At 37.7% G+C, this 18,267-nt stretch overlaps 2 protein-coding genes across 12 annotated transcripts in view; one reads left to right on the forward strand and one right to left on the reverse strand.

The window, feature by feature from the left end:
• Positions 1-16,188, forward strand: part of THAP9 (THAP domain containing 9) — a 29,217-nt gene extending 13,029 nt beyond the window's left edge. The window contains exons 4-5 of the mRNA XM_061420647.1: positions 270-420; positions 5,554-16,188. Of these exons, the coding sequence (XP_061276631.1) occupies positions 270-420; positions 5,554-7,534 (2,132 nt within the window). The 3' untranslated portion in view covers positions 7,535-16,188. The remainder of the gene's footprint in view (positions 1-269; positions 421-5,553) is intronic.
• Positions 12,954-18,267, reverse strand: part of LIN54 (lin-54 DREAM MuvB core complex component) — a 64,750-nt gene continuing 59,436 nt past the window's right edge. For all 11 annotated transcript variants that reach the window (XM_061420654.1, XM_061420648.1, XM_061420659.1 and 8 more), the window contains one exon: positions 12,954-15,726. In XM_061420654.1, coding sequence (XP_061276638.1) covers positions 15,525-15,726 — 202 coding nt within the window. In that variant the 3' untranslated portion in view covers positions 12,954-15,524. The remainder of the gene's footprint in view (positions 15,727-18,267) is intronic.

Consider the following 18,267-nt stretch of genomic DNA (forward strand, 5'->3'; position numbering starts at 1 on the left):
TATCCACATAGGCTGCTAATGAATAGTAAAACATAATAACTTAGGTTGAAACATTTTTCATCCCTCTTTTTAGTGAAATGATCCACACTGAACAAGATAAATTGATAGTCTCTAAGACTGGATAGTAACCTCTGAACCAATTCAGTTAAAATGTGATTATATTTGAATTTTGGTGCCTAGCACATTTTTATATCCAAATACTATGATCTGTGTCTGAAAATGTTACTGTACACATTTTTCATCACAAAGAATAAATTTACTCTCAACAGATTTTAAGTGGGAGTTGTATAACTGGAGAGAAACAGCTGAGTACTCGGCAGAAATGAAGCAGTTTGCATGTACACTCTACTTGTGCAGTAGCAAAGTCTACGATTATGTAAGAAAGATTCTTAAGCTGCCTCATTCTTCCATCCTCAGAACGTAAGTGAATGACCTTTTTGATGTAAAATAAAACATGCTGTTCTTTCTTACAGTTTATACACTAACGCTGTGTGTATTCATACTCTTCGTTTCGTCCTTCTCTTTTTAAAAACTTGGTGGTGGTATTTGCATAGTATCACAATCTCGATATTTGATCAGCAGAGTGAGGGCATGTAGGCTGACAATATTTTTTTTTGCATTTTTCAGATGGTAGAGACCCTCTGGGTGGTAAAAACTGAATCTTGAAATAGTGGAATATACTTCAGTAGTTTTGTGTACTTCATATACTTCAGTAGTTTTAATATGTAACTAATCTACAGGAGTTCTAGACTGCTACCATTGGTTTGAGGCAAAGATCACTGATGCCAGTGCAGTTATCCAGAGAACAGATTTATGAAAAATAATTTTTTAGGATCTGTGGTTAAAATACATAGATATATTTATTTTCTCTTCTTGTTGTTCAGTCGCTAAATCATGTCTGACTCTTTGTGACCCCATGGACTGCAGCACACCAGGCTTCCCTATTATTCCCTATTATTTTCTCTAAGTGGGAAGCAAAAAACACAGTGACTGTGATGCCGTATAAATTTAATACTCACTATTCACTGTTATTTAAAATCGCTGGTTTTACAGACCCCTTTATTTGTATTTGGCTCAAATGGCAGCAGTGCGTTGCCTCACACTTCTGGAAGCTAGAGGTCCAAAATCAAGGTGCTGACACGGTTAGTTCCTTCTGAGGGCTGTGAGGTGAGGGTCTTTCCAGGCCTCTTTCCTTGGCTGATGGATGGTGGTCTTCTCCCTGTGTTTCTGCACATCGTCTTCCGTTATCCACGTGTGTTTCTGTGTCCGCATTTCCTCCTCTTAGGAGGACGCAGTCATGTTGAATTCGGGTGTGCCTTAGTGACCTCATTTTTGCTTGATGAGTAAAGATCCCCATCTCCAAATAAGAGCACACTCTGAGGAACTGGGGATCAGCATGATGATACATCTTTTTCAAGGGATGCAGTTCAATTTACACCAGTCACATTCCTGCTGCCTGGGCCTCCCATTACCTGGAAACTGTAGGCTAACTCCTTCCTGTGGCTCCCGGAGCCTCTGTGACGAAATGCGGCTCCTGCTGGGCTCTGCAGCTCATCTCCTGCCTCCCTCTCTGCCTTCTTAGAGTCCATGTTCCTTCCGTAAGGCATTTCTTGCCAAATCTGGCCTTGGAGACTTTCTCCTCCATCTGCCTGATATGCCCATTCTCCCTGTTAGTCCTGGAGGTTAGCCCTTACCCTTCAGACTCAGATCAGATGTCACATCCTTTCTGAAGCCCAGCCTGCTGTTCCTCCAGTTCTGGCTGAGGTACCCTCTTGCACACACATATGGAACTGAATCTTAGTACTTAAAACACTGTCTGCCTCATGAGACTGTGAGCTGCTCAAGTACGAGATCTGCGTCTGTTCTCTGTTACACCCCCTGCCCTGGCAGGGTGCCTGGAACACAGTGGTCTCTTGATAAATATTTATGGAATGGAAGAATGCCTGGATGGGCATTTAGGATTGTGAACAGATGTAAGGAAAAAGATCTGGAAGAATGTCTTTAAAATATTAAGTGATTTTTTAAAAATTATTTATTTATATTGAAGTATAGTTGATTTGGGAAGATCCCTTGGAGGAGGGCATGGCAACCCACTCCAGTATTCTTGCCTGGAAAAGCCAGTGGACAGAGAAGCCTGGCGGGCTGCAGTCCATAGGGTCGCACAGAGTCGGACACAACTGAAGCAACAGCACACACGGTTGATTTACAGTGAACAGTGTTTTGTTGCAGGTGTGCAGCAAAGTGATTCAGTTATATGTGTGTATATAAATATATTCTTTCTCAGAGTCTTTTCCATTATCAGTTATTGCAAGATTTGGAATGTTCCCTGTGCTGTACAGTAGGCCCTTGTGCATCTGTTTTATATAGAGTGGTGTGTATATGTTAATCCCAGATTCCTAATTTATCCCTTCTGCCTTTTTGCCTTTGGGACCCATACTTTTGTCTTCTATGTCTGTGAGTCTGTTAGTTTTATAAAGTTCACCTATTAACAGTGTTTTTTTTTTTTTTCTTTTTTTACTTTCCATTTTGTACTTTTCTGTATTGTTTCATTTATTTTAAAAAATGAAAGTGTCATTTTATACAATCAGAAAAAAATTTTTTTCACTTTGAGTCAGGGAAAAAGTTGGTGTGAGAGAGAAATCAGTTGCTTCCCTACAACTCTAAAAACCTGGTTGGGGTATTTCTACTCTAAGTTATAAAAACTTAAAAGAAAATGAAGAAGTTCACTTGTCTTTCTGCCTGATAAGCGTCACTCTAGTAGTTGTGGACATTAAGATATCATTCAGATTTCCATTTAGAAGGCAAGCTCACCAGAACATAAGCTTTTTTAAACTGTTTAAGCTAGAACTCTTACTTAGAAGCATTAAAGAGTTTCATTATATACTTACTGTATGTATAACACAGTTAGCGTCTTTAGAGTTCGAGAATCCTAATGCAAAAGGACAAATTTTAACCACTTGATTAAAATTTGGTGACACGCTTGAAAAGGGGTTTTCACCATACCAGTGAATTGTAGGTAAAAAAAAAAGCCTGTTGAGAGCCATTATACGTTTTCTCATTGTCTTATTTTGCCCTATTTTAAAATATAAACAACTAATATTTTTGCCTTCTAAATAGTTACAGTATGTCTTTTGCATCCTATAATTGTCTTTCAAATCTATTAGTGCATCTTGAAATCAATTTAGTGAGTCATAATTCACATTAAATTTTATATATGCATTTATATGCACACATACATATAGTAAGGATATGGCATATAATAAAGGTAAATTCTATTTATGAAAATTCTGGGTTGCAGCAATCTACCTGCAATGTAGGGGACCTGGGTTTGATCCCTGGGTCGGGAAGATCCCCTGGAGAAGGGAATGTCTACCCACTCCAGTATTCTTGCCTGGAGAAGTCTGTGGACAGAGGAGTCTGGAGGGCTACAGTCCATGGGGTCACAATGAGTCACACATGACTGAGCAACTAACTTTCAGATTGCAGCAAAATACTTGGAAAGCTCTGTCCTGAAATACTTATGGAAACATACTTTAAAATTTCAATTAGAGATGGGCTAGTCTAGGAAATAATCTTGGCAACCTAGGATATAGCCCCCAAATCAGAAATTCAACCTAAAAAACGTCATTTGAGAGTTATAAAAGTAAACTTCAGCAAAGACAGACACTTCAGTCTACCTCAGAATCGATTTAGTCTTATTTTAGACAGTTACTAAACTTGACTACTTCCTTTCCTGCTGCTGCTGCTGCTGCTCTCGCTTCAGTCGTGTCTGACTCTGTGCGACCCCATAGACGGCAGCCCACCAGGCTCCCCTGTCCCTGGGATTCTCCAGGCAAGAACACTGGAGTGGGTTGCCATTTCCTTCTCCAATGCATGAAACTGAAAAGTGAAAGTGAAGTCGCTCAGTCATGTCCGACTCTCTGCGACCCCATGGACTGCAGCCTACAAGGCTCCTCCGTCCATGGGATTTTCCAGGCAAGAGTACTGGAGTGGGGTGCCGTTGCCATCTGTAGCAAATTAGAGTAAAATAGAACTGATGAGAAGAATTCTGTCAGTTAGTGACAATCACTAATAGGAGACAATTAGCAGCAGCCTGGGAAGGTCAAGGAAACTGTAAAAGACTTCCCTGGTGGTCCAGTGGTTAAGAATTTGCCTGCCAGTGCAGGGGACATGGATACGATCCCTGGTCCAGGAAGATCCCCCATGCTGCAGGGTGACTAAGCCTGTGTCCACAACCACTGAACACATATGCACCTAGAGCTGGTGCTCTGCAACAAGAGAAGCCACCACAATGAGAAGCCCATGCGGCGCAACAAGGAGTAGCCCCTACTCTGCAACTAGAGAAAGCCCTTGGGAAGCAGCGAAGACCAGTGCAGCCTAAGATAAATAAAAAAAAAACCAAACTCCCAAGATAAATATCATAGTATAGGTACTTTTGTTGGGAGCAAACAGACACTTAATTGTCCCAAAGGGCATAATTCTTTGACTGTAAAGACAGTCAGGAAAGCACTGAACGAGGGTCTCAGGAAAGCTGAGTTTCCTGTTTGTGCATGACCAGCAGCACAGCACGGGCCAGGCATCTTACCCTATCCCTCTGAGTTCAATCCCTGGGTTGGGTAGATCCCCTGGAGGAGGGCATGGCAACCCATTCCAGTATTCTTGCCTGGAGAATCCCCATGGACAGAGGTGCCTGGCGGGCCACAGTTCATGGGGTTGCAAAGAGTTGGACACGATTGAGCAACTCAGCACAGCACAGCAGCTGCCTCACTATCTCCTCATCTATAAAATGGGGTAGATGTACTAGATTTCTCAAAGTTTTCTTCTCCCTCTACAATTTTCATTTCAATGAATATACAGGTAAGGCTGGTTTATCATCTAAATTATAAACACATCGATTAGAACAAACTAGGTAATTGATTTGTACACTTAAGTGAGTAAGTTTAAAATTATTTTGTGGTATGTTTGCGTCTTAAAAATGCTATTTTTTTTTTTTTAAGTTTCTCTACTGGGGCTTCCCAGGTGGCACAGTGGTAAAGAATCCGCCTGCCCAGTTCAGGAGATGCAACAGATGCTGGTTCGATCCCTGGGTCGGGAAAATCCCCTGGAGGAGGAAATGGCAACCCACTCCATTATTCTTGCCTGGAAAATTTCGTAGACAGAGTTGCCTGTCCATTGGGTTGCAAAGTTGGACACAACTGAGCAACTGAGTGTACACACTCTAGTTTCTCCATTATCTTACTGTTTTATGGTCACAATAGGAATGTATGCTTGAAAGTGTCAGTACAATTTGGCTACTTGCCTTTATTTCAACAGGGAGTTGAGGCTACTTTAGAACCATTTAAGGCATTTCCCCCTTTTTAATGTCTTCATTAGTGGTTTTTTAAAAAATATTTGGCTGCACCAGGTCTTAGCTGCAGCACGTGGGATCAGTTCCCTGACCAGGGATCAAACCCAGGCCCCCTACACTCGGAGCAGGGAGTCTTAGCCACTAGACCACCAGGAAAGTCCCTCTTCTTCTGTGTCTTATTATTTTTCATCTTTTACATTTTCTAGATGGCTGTCCAAATGCAAACCTGGTCCAGGTTTCAACAGCAACATTTTTTCTTTTCTTCAGCAAAAAGTAGAGAATGGAGACCAGCGGTATCAGTCTTGTTCACTGGTGATTAAAGGTCTGTCTCTCACGCAGCAGCTCCAGTGGGACCCCAGCGGTCACCATCTGCAAGGCTTTATGGACTTCGGTCTTGGCACACTTGATGCTGATGAAATGCCACTTGCCTCAGAAACTATTTTGCTCATGGCAGTGGGTATTTCTGGTCACTGGAGTACACCTCTTGGTTATTTTTTTGTAAACAGGGCCTCTGGATATTTGCAAGCTCAGCTGCTTCGTCTGACAATTGGCAGACTAAGTGACATAGGGATCACAGTGCTGGCTGTCACGTCTGATGCCTCAGCTCACAGTGTTCAGATGGCAAAGGCCCTGGGGATACATCTTGACGGAGACAACACGAAGTGTACATTTCAGCATCCTTCATCTTCCAGCCAACAGATTGCCTACTTCTTTGATTCTTGCCACTTGCTTAAATTAATAAGAAATGCATTTCAGAATTTCCAAAGCATTCAGTTTATCAACGGCACAGCTCATTGGCAGCACCTCGTGGAGTTAGCAGCACTAGAGGAACAGGAATTATCACATATGGAGAGAATCCCAAGAAAACTTGCAAATCTGAAGAACCACATACTGAAAACGAATTGTGCCGCCCAAGTCTTCAGTGAGAGTGTGGTCAGGGCATTAGAATGTTTGCTATCATTAGGCCTGCCTTCTTTTCAGAACTGTGTTGGTACCATCCACTTCTTACGCTTAATTAACAATCTGTTTGACATTTTTAATAGTAGGAACTTTTATGGAAAGGGATTTAAAGGACCTCTATTACCTGAAACTTTTAATAAAATCAACCATGTGTTAACTGAAGCCAAGACTATTTTTGTTACATTATCTGACACTAGCAATAATCAAATCCTTAAAGGTAAGCGAAAACTGGGATTCCTGGGATTTTTGCTTAATGCCGAGAGCTTAAAATGGCTCTACCAAAATTATGTTTTCCCCAAAGTCATGCCTTTCCCCTATCTCCTGATGTACAAATTCAGTCAGGATCATCTGGAATTATTTCTAAAGATGCTCAGACAGGTATCAGTAACCACTTCTAACCCTACCTGCATGGCATTCCAGAAAGCTTACCATAATTTGGAGACCAGACACAGATTACAAGATGAGGTCTTTCTAAGTGAAGTAAGCAGCCTTGACATTTCAATTGCTCGAAGGACAGACCTGGCCCTTGGGACAGTTCAGCGTGAGTATGGTGTCAGCGTTATAGAGAGTCTTTTTTACAAAGAGGATATTTGCCCAGACTGGTCTGACTGTTTGCTGAGCGAGGCCTTACTAGACCTGTCAGTTCATAGGCGAAATCTCACCTCTTGCGCTGGTTATATTGCCAATAAGTTATCAGCTCTTTTAACATGCGAGGACTGCCTCAGTGCGCTGTATGCATCGGATCTCAAAGCCTCTAAAATTGGATCCCTGTTATGTGTTAAAAAGGAGAATGGTGTGCATTTCCCTTCTGAAAGTTTGTGCCGAGTCATAAATACTTGTGAGCGAGTTGTGAGAACCCATTCAAAACCAACAGTTCATGAACCACTGCTTCCCAAACAGAGGGAATATTACCTTCAACAGAAAATACTATATGAGCTTTCTGGGCATATTTATCTTTTTGTAGAGTTAGATGAGCATCTCTTTGATGGAGAAGTATATGCCATCAATCACTTTGTAAAGTTACTGAAGAATATCATAATCTGTTTCTTAAAGATCAGAGCTAAAGATATAACTCAGTACTCCTTAAAACACCACTCAGAAAGAATTGAGTTGAAAACTTTGTCAAGGAAACACTGGTCATCTTCACAGAATTACAGATGTTCAAGTTTTGCCAATACCAATAAATTCAGGCATTTGCTAAAGAACAATAGACAGACATTCAAATGAAGGACCTAAAATATATTAACATTTTTATTAAAAATAATTGGTCAACATTTATTTTAAAATTCAACTGACAATATTTTACAAATTCTGCACAGTGGACAAGTTTGTGTCTGTGTCTTAGGAATTTCTGTTATGCACGTTATCAAATCTGCATGGAATTTGGTAGGGCTTGCAAGCATTTCAGAGTTACCTAAAACGTAAAAAGCGAGAAGTCAGTAAGAACACTAGCCAACAGGTGCTGTGTTTGAATTTACGACTATCCAACTGAGTAATTCAACTGGACATACTTTAAAAACAAGTGAGAATGGCAGAAACAAGCACAATATTGTAACACAATTATCCTCCAATACAAGTTTTAAAAAGAATAATGACAAAGGAGTCACTAAAACATTGACTCCTTTTATAAAGACTACATTCCCAGAAAGAGATTTGGTCTACAACTCTTAAGAATAACACTTGAAAAAAAAAAGAAGACTGTTAACAGAATACCTATCAAACTGTGAATATAGTTTACTTACACATGAAAATTAGGCCAAGTTAAATACCAAACACTACAAAAATCCTTTTGCTGGGGTACCTTTAAATAGAAATAATTAAACTCTATTAGGCAGAAGGTAAACAAACACGAGCCCTGAAACGGACGATTCCTTGTGCTACAGCCAAGCTCGCAAATGTTGTCTGGGGAGTATGCAGGTGACGCAGTTTTCACAGCCCATTTGTCTGGACTTCATACTACTTTGAATAATAGAGTGGGTACTTGACTCCTATTGGAGGAGCACAGTGCTCACCAGAGAACGCAAAGAAGCCTTTTCTCAACTTCTTCTGAAGAGGATAATGATGAAACATTTTCAGTTTGCAATAAGGTTGTTTCATATCATGTGATAAATCAGTTGGGGAAAAAATGGTCAGTTGGGAGAGTATGAAAAAGTTTGTCTTAATCACATAATGAGATTTTTCAGAAATTTGGGAGAAGCTTAAATAATCTGAAGATGGAAACATACTAAGAACAATTTTCTCTCTCGTATCCAGATCTGAAAAGACAAAATAGGATAACATATAGTTATATGTACTTCCAGAAATGGGGGTATTTTAATGGGGAAAAAAAAAATGAACACAAACATTATTCACCTATGTAAAGTATCTCTTATTGTCATTAATATTCATAGACTACAGTTAATATGAAGACAAAGTTGTAAAAGATTAAGGACAGATAAAACTTGTTTTATTCATCGAAGTTCCCCATAAATAGTATATTTTGATATATTTCTGCTGGGTCTACCTCAAAGGCTTCAGTTTTGAACTGTAACCAGAACTGTCCTGTACTGCATTTTATAAGGAGATATTACTAAGGAGTCTGAATACTGTGGGTTTTGTTTTGTTTGCACTAGAATGAGTTTAGATGCACCAGGATAAATCTTATTTAAAGGAAGCCTGTTTATGTCACCACCTTTAACTTATTGCTTATATAAAGTCAAGTTTTGTACTTATTTTAACTTAAAGCTAGGTTCGTATCTGTAGTGTCTTATGTTCTCTGCTGTTACATCTGACCCATGTCTTGTGTAATTTATTAAAATAGTGCTTTGCATTTATTTAAGTGCTGGGTATAAACTGGACAAACGCTGAAGACAAGAATTTTTCCATCACTGCCATTAGCTCAGTTAGTTGTTCTTGCCTTAGTGCAGTGTTCCAAGTCTGATGTCAGATTTACGTGATATGATATGCTTCACAGTGAACTTTCTGTCCATACTTGATTAGGGTAATTAATAGTTTACAGTTTCTACTCAGCACCCTTGTTCTTTCTCTTCAGAGAAAACAAATGTTCAGAAATGTATCCTTCCTACTTTCAACAAATAGTGCTGGAATAACTGGATATACACATGCAACATGTTAACTCTAAATGGAGCAAAGATACAAATGGAAGAGGTAAAACAACTCTTAGAATAAAATAGTGGAGACTCGGATTCGGCAATAGCTTCTTAGGACACCAAAAGTACAAGCAAAAACTTCATCAAAACTGAAAACTTTGTGCTTTAAAGGACACCCATCAAGAAAGTAAAGGACAAGCTATAGAAACATTTTCCAAATCATGTGTCTGGTAAAGCACTTGTATCTGAGTATACAAAGAACTCAATAATAAAGGATAAAACCGCAATTTTTTAAATGGGTAAAGAATACGAAGTTATTCTTCAAAAGAGATATACATGAATATGTGCTCAACATCATTAGCCTTTTGGGAAATGCAAATCAAAACCACAACGAGATATCACTTCACACTCACTGGGATGGCTGTAATAAAATAGACAAGATAACAGGTGTTGGCAAGAATGTGGAGGAACTGGAACCCTCATACGCTGTTGGTAGGAATGCACACACTTTGGAAAACAGCCTAGCAGTTCTTTGCCAAATGACCCAGCAATTCTACCAATGGGCATATACCCAAAGGAATGTACAAATTTCATAGCAGCATTGAAATAGCTAAAAAGTGACAAAGTCCAAATGTCCAACTCATGAATGGATATTTTACATTGTAACAAACTATTTTTTGCTGTGATGTACCATACAGTACATTAACCAGAAATACATGAAAAGTTCTAGTTCCTCTACTTTCTCCCCAACACTTGGTATTGTCAGGGTTCTGTTTTGAATCAGCTGTTCTAATGGGTGTGCCATATTTCATTGTGGCTTTCATTTCTTTTTCTAATGACTAATGATGCTGAACATCTTTTCATAGGTTTATCTGCCAGTCACTGTCGTCTTAGGTGAAATGTCTGTTCAAGTCTTTTGCCTCTATTTTAAGGAAGGTTGATTGTTTTCTTACTGAAAACAGTTAAATAAAAACAGTAAGTTAAGTATTCTGGATAAAAGTACATTATTAGATGTATCTTGCAAATACCTTCTCCCAGTTTATGGCTTTTAAAATTTGATTGAGGTAAAGTTGTACAGTGTAAGTTGCAAGTGTATAGCATAATGAGTGGTTCACAATTTTTAAAGGTTACGATGTGGCTTTTACTTTTTTAGTATGTTTTGAAGAACAGACATTAATTTTAGTAAGTCTAATTTATTGATTTTTCTAGGGATCACACTTCTTAGTTTCTTATCTAAGAAATTTGTCTAAACCAGTCACAGATTTTTCTTCCTATGTTTTCTTGTAGATATTTTCCAGTTTTAGGTTTTGCATTTAGGTTATGATCCATTTTTGGTTGACTTTCGTGTGTGGTAGTTCATATTTTTACATACTGATGGTATCCCGGCACCATTTGTTAAAAGGACTGTTCTTTTCCAGTAAATTACCTTTGATCCCTTGTCAAAAATTGACCACATAAATATTAATCTATTTCTGGGCTCTGTATTCTGTTGCCTTGATCCATGGGTCTTTCATCAATACCACATTACCTTGATTAGCCTTATATAATTCTTGAAGTCAGGTAGGAGTCTTCCAACTTCGTTCTTTCATAAAAAATGTTTGGCTATTCTAGTTGTACCTTCCCATGTAAGTTTTATAATCAGCTTGTTTTTACAAAAACTCTACTTATGGGATTCTGACTGGAGTTATGTTGAATCTATAGGCTGAGGAGAAATGATATCTTAATATTGACTTCCAAACCATGAAAATTATATATATATAGAAGATCTTCAATTTTTTAATCAATGTTTTTGTTTCACATACAGATCTTGTACATATTTTTGTTACGTTTCATGTTTTGTGGTGCTGCTATAAATGGTAATTTTAGAATTTCAGTTTCTAAATGTTCATTGCTACTATGTAGAAATATACTTTTTTGCAAACTAATATTGCTAAATGCACTTGTTAATCCTAGTACCTTTTTATTAAGACCCTTTGACTTTTCTTATATAGGCAATCACATCACACCATCCACAAATAGACACTGGCATATTTATTCATTCCCAATCTATGGCCGTTTTGTAAAAAAAAGAAAATCTTATTGTACAGTGACCCAAACACAACACAGAACAGGAGTGTTTTGTTCCCAATCTTAGGGGGAAACACAGTCTTCACCATTCATGTGATGTTAGTTGTAGGCTTTTTGGTTGAGGATATTTTCTATTCCTAAATTGCGGAAGAATTTTTTTAAACCATAAATGGGTGTTAGAACTTTCTCAGATGATTTTTCTGCTCGTTTCAGGGGGAACATTTTTGAGCTCTAATTTACATACCATAGTATTCACCCTTTTAAAGCATGTAATCTAGTAGTAGTTGGTATAGTCAAAAGGTGGTTTTCCGCAGTTTTTGAGATGATTGTTTTTCTTTTGTATGCTGATACACTGAACCACACTGATTTCTTTGAATGTTGGGTCAACCTTTTATTTCTGGGGTAAACCCAACCTGTTCACAATGTATTCTTTTTATTTACTGTCAGATTTTTCTGTTGTTCAGTCGCTAAGTCGTGTCCAACCCATGGACTGCAGCACGCCAGGCTTTCCTGTCCTTCACCATCTCCCGGAGCTTGTTCAGACTCATGTCCATTGAGTCGGTGATGCCATCCAACCATCTCATCCTGTCATCCCCTCTCCTGCCTTTGATCTTTCCCAGCAACAAGGTCTTTCCTAAGTTGACTCTTTGCACCAGGAGGCCAAAGTACTGTAGCTTCAACTTCAGTCCTTCCAATGAATATTCAGGGTTGACTTCCTTTGGGATTGACTGGTTTGATCTCCTTGCTGTCCAAAGGATTCTCAAGAGTTTTCTCTGGCACCACAGTTTGAAAGTATCAATTTTTCGGCACTCAGCCTTCTTTATGGTCCAACTCTCACATCTGTACATGACTACTGGAAAAACCATAGCTTTGACTATACAGACCTTTGTCGGCAAAGTGATGTCTCTGCTTTCGAATGTGCTGTCTAGGTTTGTCATAGCTTTTCTTCCAAGGAGCAAGCATCTTTTAAATTCATGGCTGCAGTCACCATCCGCAATGATTTTGAAGCCCAAGAAAATAAAATGTCACTGTTTCACTAAATTATAGTTACATTGAAGTCTGTGGCCTTATAATAAACATTACTCTGAATATACTTTTTGAAACTAAAAATGCCTTAAATGCAAAATAAAGTTTTAATTAAAGCCTTTAAAACTTAGTATTTTATAAAATTACTTGGATTAAAAAAGTTCACATTTGGTCTATAGGTAAGGGGAAAAATGTGCATTAAAGAAGCCCTAACAAGAAAAAAAAAATCCTAAGTATTAACATAATGAAAAGTAACTATAGTAATAAAGGCTTCTTAGCTGATTGACTTCCCTCTCCTTTAAGCTGCTGCTCCAGAATTCCTATATAAAATATTAATACTTAAGGATTAATACTTAAGGATGCAGTACGATCACAGGGCTGGAGGTCCTGGTTTGAAGCTGTATTTACATAACAAGTATTCATCATCTTAGTTATTTGTGTTATAAAACAATAAAAATAGAAAACTTTTCTAAAGGTATTTTTATTCACATTTTACATAAGACTGAGAAAATGGCAGTTGTCCGTATCAGAAAACAGGGAGGCTAAAGCAGCTGTCTGTCCTGCAGTGTCACTGCTCAGCTTGTTTTATTACCTGCAACATTAAGTTTCTGTTTTCCCATACAGTCCAGAGGTGAGACCTGCAGTTCTTGAGAAAAGGAAATTAAGAAAGGTGCTCTCCATAAGAACATCAAACATGAAGAGGAAAGAGTAGATTGAGTTTCTACTTAAAAGAAGAGTGGAAATAAGATACTCTCATTTCACAGCAATTTATGTTCATGATAATTGGGCAAAATGATAGATTTATCTTTCAGTTGTGTACCTTCAGAAGTAATGTCAAGTTTATTTAATATCAGATATTTTTAAAGGTTTCTTGCATGTTCAATAGTTAAAAGTGGTAGTATTAAAGAAAAAAATGCAAAACCTTTTTTTTACAGAATAGTATAAATGTTTATTTTCTGTATGATTTACTTTGCTGTTCCTGTTTTTACAATATAGAAAAGTGTATTCTTTGAATAGCTCTAGTAAATATAAATTTTATCTTTCTACTTTGGGATGTAAATAGAGCTAAAAAATTATATACCCAACCCTCCCCAAATAGTCTTTTAAAATTGTTGAACTAATGTGGATATTAATCTTGTTCAGCAATTTGATGCAAATGCCTAAATACAAAAAGTTGTTTAGTAAGTACTACACAGGAAGGAAAAGGCTTAATACTTTAGATAGCTTCTTGAAAATCAGAAAAACTAGTAGCATTTGATTGCACCTTCAAATTTTTACAAGCAAAACATTCTCAAGCAATGCCATCATACATAATCTACAATTGTAATCCAAATTTCACAACCATATTATGCACACTGTATATAAATACACATCACAAAGGTGCAATTAGAATTAAACACAGAATATGTACAAAATGAACACAGTTTAGGTGTGGACCAAAAAGGTATTGTTATCTTTTGAAAAATAACTTGATTAGATATTACTTTATCCTCTTACACTAATTTACATTTATACAAATTTTAATTAAACATACTAGAGTGAGGTGCTAAGGATGTCGGCACTATCTACATTTAAAGTTACTGCACTATGACTTTATAAATCCAGATTTCAAAAGGAAGATACTTAATAACGGAATCTTCTTTTGGATTACTTAATTTCTATTGCCTATATCTTGCATGTTCATATGAACATATATACACACTTAATACATACAACTATAGATTCCTTGTAGGAAATGTAATAATCATATACTACTAATTACTGAGCATTAAGGTACCTAATAAAATGTCTGAATTCCAACATGGTTTTTTCTCATCATAAAATCCAGAGTCCTATTATAATGGGCTGTTAAATTCATAAAGCTTTTGAATTCTGAATTATTGAAAATGATTTATGTTATTTTAGCAATTATATGAAAACACTCATACTGTAGGCTTACCAAATCACTGGCTAAAAATAACGCCATATTAAGCTTCCCTTATAAAAAGAAACCCCACTATAATTCTGAAAGCTCTGTTAGGAGGCCCCTTTCAGTAAATCAAGGAAGAGCCATACATTGGTTTGAAACCTCATAGTTCAAAAGTCTCTAAAGAGAACTGTATGTATAGATGAAAAATCCTCTAAATTCATCTCTTAGAGCTTCAATACCCTTTATTTCTCCATCCAAGCCAAATTTCATACCTGATAATTATGTAAGGTTCTACTTTATCACTACATAATAAAAATATGTTTACTTCTATTCATATGCACCGTTCATTTTAATAGTACCCCTTAATCACTGACAATTTATTATTTCAAATACATACCGCCTCTCTCAAAGAAAATGGAAACATCTCAGAACTTTTCTTAGTCACTCCTTATTGCAGAAACAAATTGTCCATCTTTTGAGAATTATTTTCTGTCCTTTAACACTTTTATGTTTTTTAAAAAAGCAAAATAACTTTTTTATTTTAAAAGTGTGCCTATAAATGATTTCCCCTTCTGACAATTCCCAAAGTTGACAACAGGATGTTATTCCAGGATTCACCCTAAAAAGTTGATTTTTCTTAAAAAGATAGTCCTTTTCTAAACACAAAATGTCATTTGAATATATTTCATAAAAATTTGTTTATATAGACATTCTATCTGCTAGTACCAAAGAATAACTGGGTAATACCAGTACTACTTTGGCTTTTGTACTGGAATAAAGTCATACAACGCCATACATTATAAATTATATAATAGTAATTTATAAATGTTCCTTGTCAATAGAATCAGAAGGATAGAACATCTAGTTCTTAAGAAACCCAAGCAAATTAAAAACCTATATAATACAATGAAGAAAAATTGAATTTAGAAGGGGCATAAGAAGATTTAACTAAGATTTTAAATGTACTAATTTCCTCCTTTAAAATTTCTTCTCCATCAATATAATTTCAGGTCTCAAGGACTGAATTAACAATACAATAATTATCAAGCTATTTCCAGAAAAATCAAGTGTCCCTGAACCTTCAATTTTCTGTACAGTTCCATTTAGCAGTTTTTTTGTGCAAGAGTTAGCAATTCATGGCACAAGGGTCACTTTTTGCTTTTCCTGCAGAGTTGATGACACTCATTAAGCATCGCCCAAATTCCTCAAGTATCATCCGTTCAGCAGCTGCCTTTGATTTTCCCTTCTTGTCTGCCTGCTCCGCCTGGGCAAGAAGGCAATTACACGTGGCTTCAGCTACTTCTTTAGTGACAAACGTAAATGGCAACCTGCAATGATTTTTGAGAAAGAGAGAGATGATGGTGGTGTTGAATATCGGCAGAAGTGGCTGACATTCACCTGGACAACTTGTCTACATTTTCATGATTCAGCTGGCACAGTGAACATCACAGTTCGTGCCATGAACACAAGCACATCCCAAAGAATGTCACATTTTTAAAATATAACATTTGATATAAAATACGTTGACCTAGACAAGATTACCTGGTTAACTGAATGATGTAATTCTACATGTTGACGGGCTACTGCTATAACAGAAGTCCTCCTGATTCAGGAATGTAAGCTCTGAGTGCAGTTTTAGTTTTACTTACTCTTGTTTCTGCACTTCTGAGAGCAGTGCCTGACACAAAAAGACACTCCACGGATATCTGCTCAATGAATGAAATGTGTAATGTTGGAAACTGAAAGCACTGTCATTTCCTGGACAACACAAAATAAAGCACTTTCCTATAGGCCCTTATAGTGTTTTTGTAAAAAAACCACACCAAAAGTTTCCATTATTCCATAACGAAAACAAAACAATGGGGACACAGATGCTGTTCTGTACAGCAAGTTTCAGTCATAAAGACCTAAATTACTGAGTATTAACTCAGAGGAATCCATCCCGAGGCTAGCTATGTGGAACCAAGTCTTAAAGCCTAAGAGACTAAAATCAGGTAACCTGCTCTAACCACTAAACAACCTGTAAGCGAGCGGTCACTGATCAAAGGGCCCACCAAATGAATGAAGTCAGAAATGAAGCCCCACTAGGACAAGACAGGGTAACAGGATTTCAGCTGCTACACACTTGCATGGAAATTTTTTTAATATAAAACATTAAAATATAAAAACTTCAAATTTTAAATTAGAAAATATAATCTTAAAATATTAAAGTTAATATAATAATATTGTATAAGTAATCATGTATAATAGTAGCATTCATTATATAGTATTTGGAAACTATGGAGAGTAAATGGAAAGAAAAAAATTCAAATTTTTGCCACTCAAAGACAAAAGCCTATTAACATGCTAGCAGGGCTTTTTTAATACAGTTTGTCTTATACTTGGTGTTTTTCTTTTGGCTGTGCTGCATGGGATCTCCGTTCCCTGACCAGGGATTGAACCCTTGCCCCCTATATTGGAAGCATGAAGTCATAACCACTGGACTACTGGGGAAGTCTCTATACTTAAGTTTTGATTATAGTGTATAATTTTGTGTTCTTTCACACTTCATAATAACAAACACTTTTCAGAGTTGAAAAATTACTTGTAAATGTTTTAGCGTAACATTATCTTTCATCTCCACATAGATATTAGATTGGGCTTCCCTGGTGGCTCAGTGGTAAAGAATCTGCCTGCCATGCAGGAGACTGGGTTCAATCCTGGGTTGGGAAGATCCCCTGGAGAAGAGAAAGGCTACCCACTCTAGTATTCTTGCCCGGAGAATCCCATGGACAGAGGAGCCTGGTGGCCTGCCGCCCATGGAGTACACAGAGTTGGCACGACTGAGCGGCTAACAGGCGATTAGATTTAATCATCTGAAGGTATACTGGGACCAGAAAGGACCCCCTGTGGCTCCTCTCATGAAGGTGTCTGCCCGTTTCTCCTTCAGTCAGTCCCAGAACCTCTTGCTGATTATAGGCCAGTAATAAGAGTTCTCTAGAATTAATATCCAAAATGTTTTGTACAAAAGCCTTACTTTAAAAAAAAAAAAAAAAAAAGCCTTACTTTTATAAGTTTTATAAATTGGATCTTATTTCAGCTTAGGCATTTTAAATAAAATACCATTTGCAAGGCTCATTCCATTTAGTAATTCCTCAAATTAACCTCTTACAGACTCATACAAATTCAAGTCAGAAGATTGTTGCACTGCTACTGCTGCTAAGTCACTTCAGTCGTGTCCGGCTCTGTGCAACCCCATAGACAGCAGCCAGCAGGCTCCTCTGTCCCTGGGATTCTCCAGGCAAGAATACTGGAGTAGGTTGCCATTTCCTGCTCCAATGCATGAAAGTGAAAAGTGAAAGTGAAAAATGAAGTGAAGTCGCTCAGTCGTGTCCGACTCTTTGCGACCCCATGGACTGCAGCCTACCAGGCCCCTCCGTCCATGGGATTTTCCAGGCAAGAGTACTGGAGTGGGGTGCCATGTCCTTCTCCAGACTGTTGCACTGGGCCCTGCCAAACTTTCCTTGACTCCTCACGGCCACATGAAAGGGGTGATGGTAAAGATAAGAAAACTGAGGTGAGGCTCAGAGAGATGAAGTGCCTGTCAAAGTCACAAATCACGAGCACACCGGTAACTCTAAAACTCAGGTCGGCCCGACTGTAAGGCTCCAGCTTTCCTGCTCCAGAGCTCGGCAGTCTAGGAAAAGAAGCTTCAACAATACAGTATGTGAGGGGCTCCAATGAGGTGGGCAAAGTGCCAGGGGGGCACGGGAAAGGCAAGAGAAGGTAAGAATGGGAAGAAAGATGGAAACCAGTAAGAGATACAAAAATTTTGTTTTTCTTCAGAGTTTGTCAAATTACATAATTACCTCATCTTAGTAGGAAGAAAT

The sequence above is a fragment of the Bos javanicus genome, chromosome 6, assembly GCF_032452875.1.
Source record: "Bos javanicus breed banteng chromosome 6, ARS-OSU_banteng_1.0, whole genome shotgun sequence".
Lineage (NCBI taxonomy): Eukaryota > Metazoa > Chordata > Mammalia > Artiodactyla > Bovidae > Bos > Bos javanicus.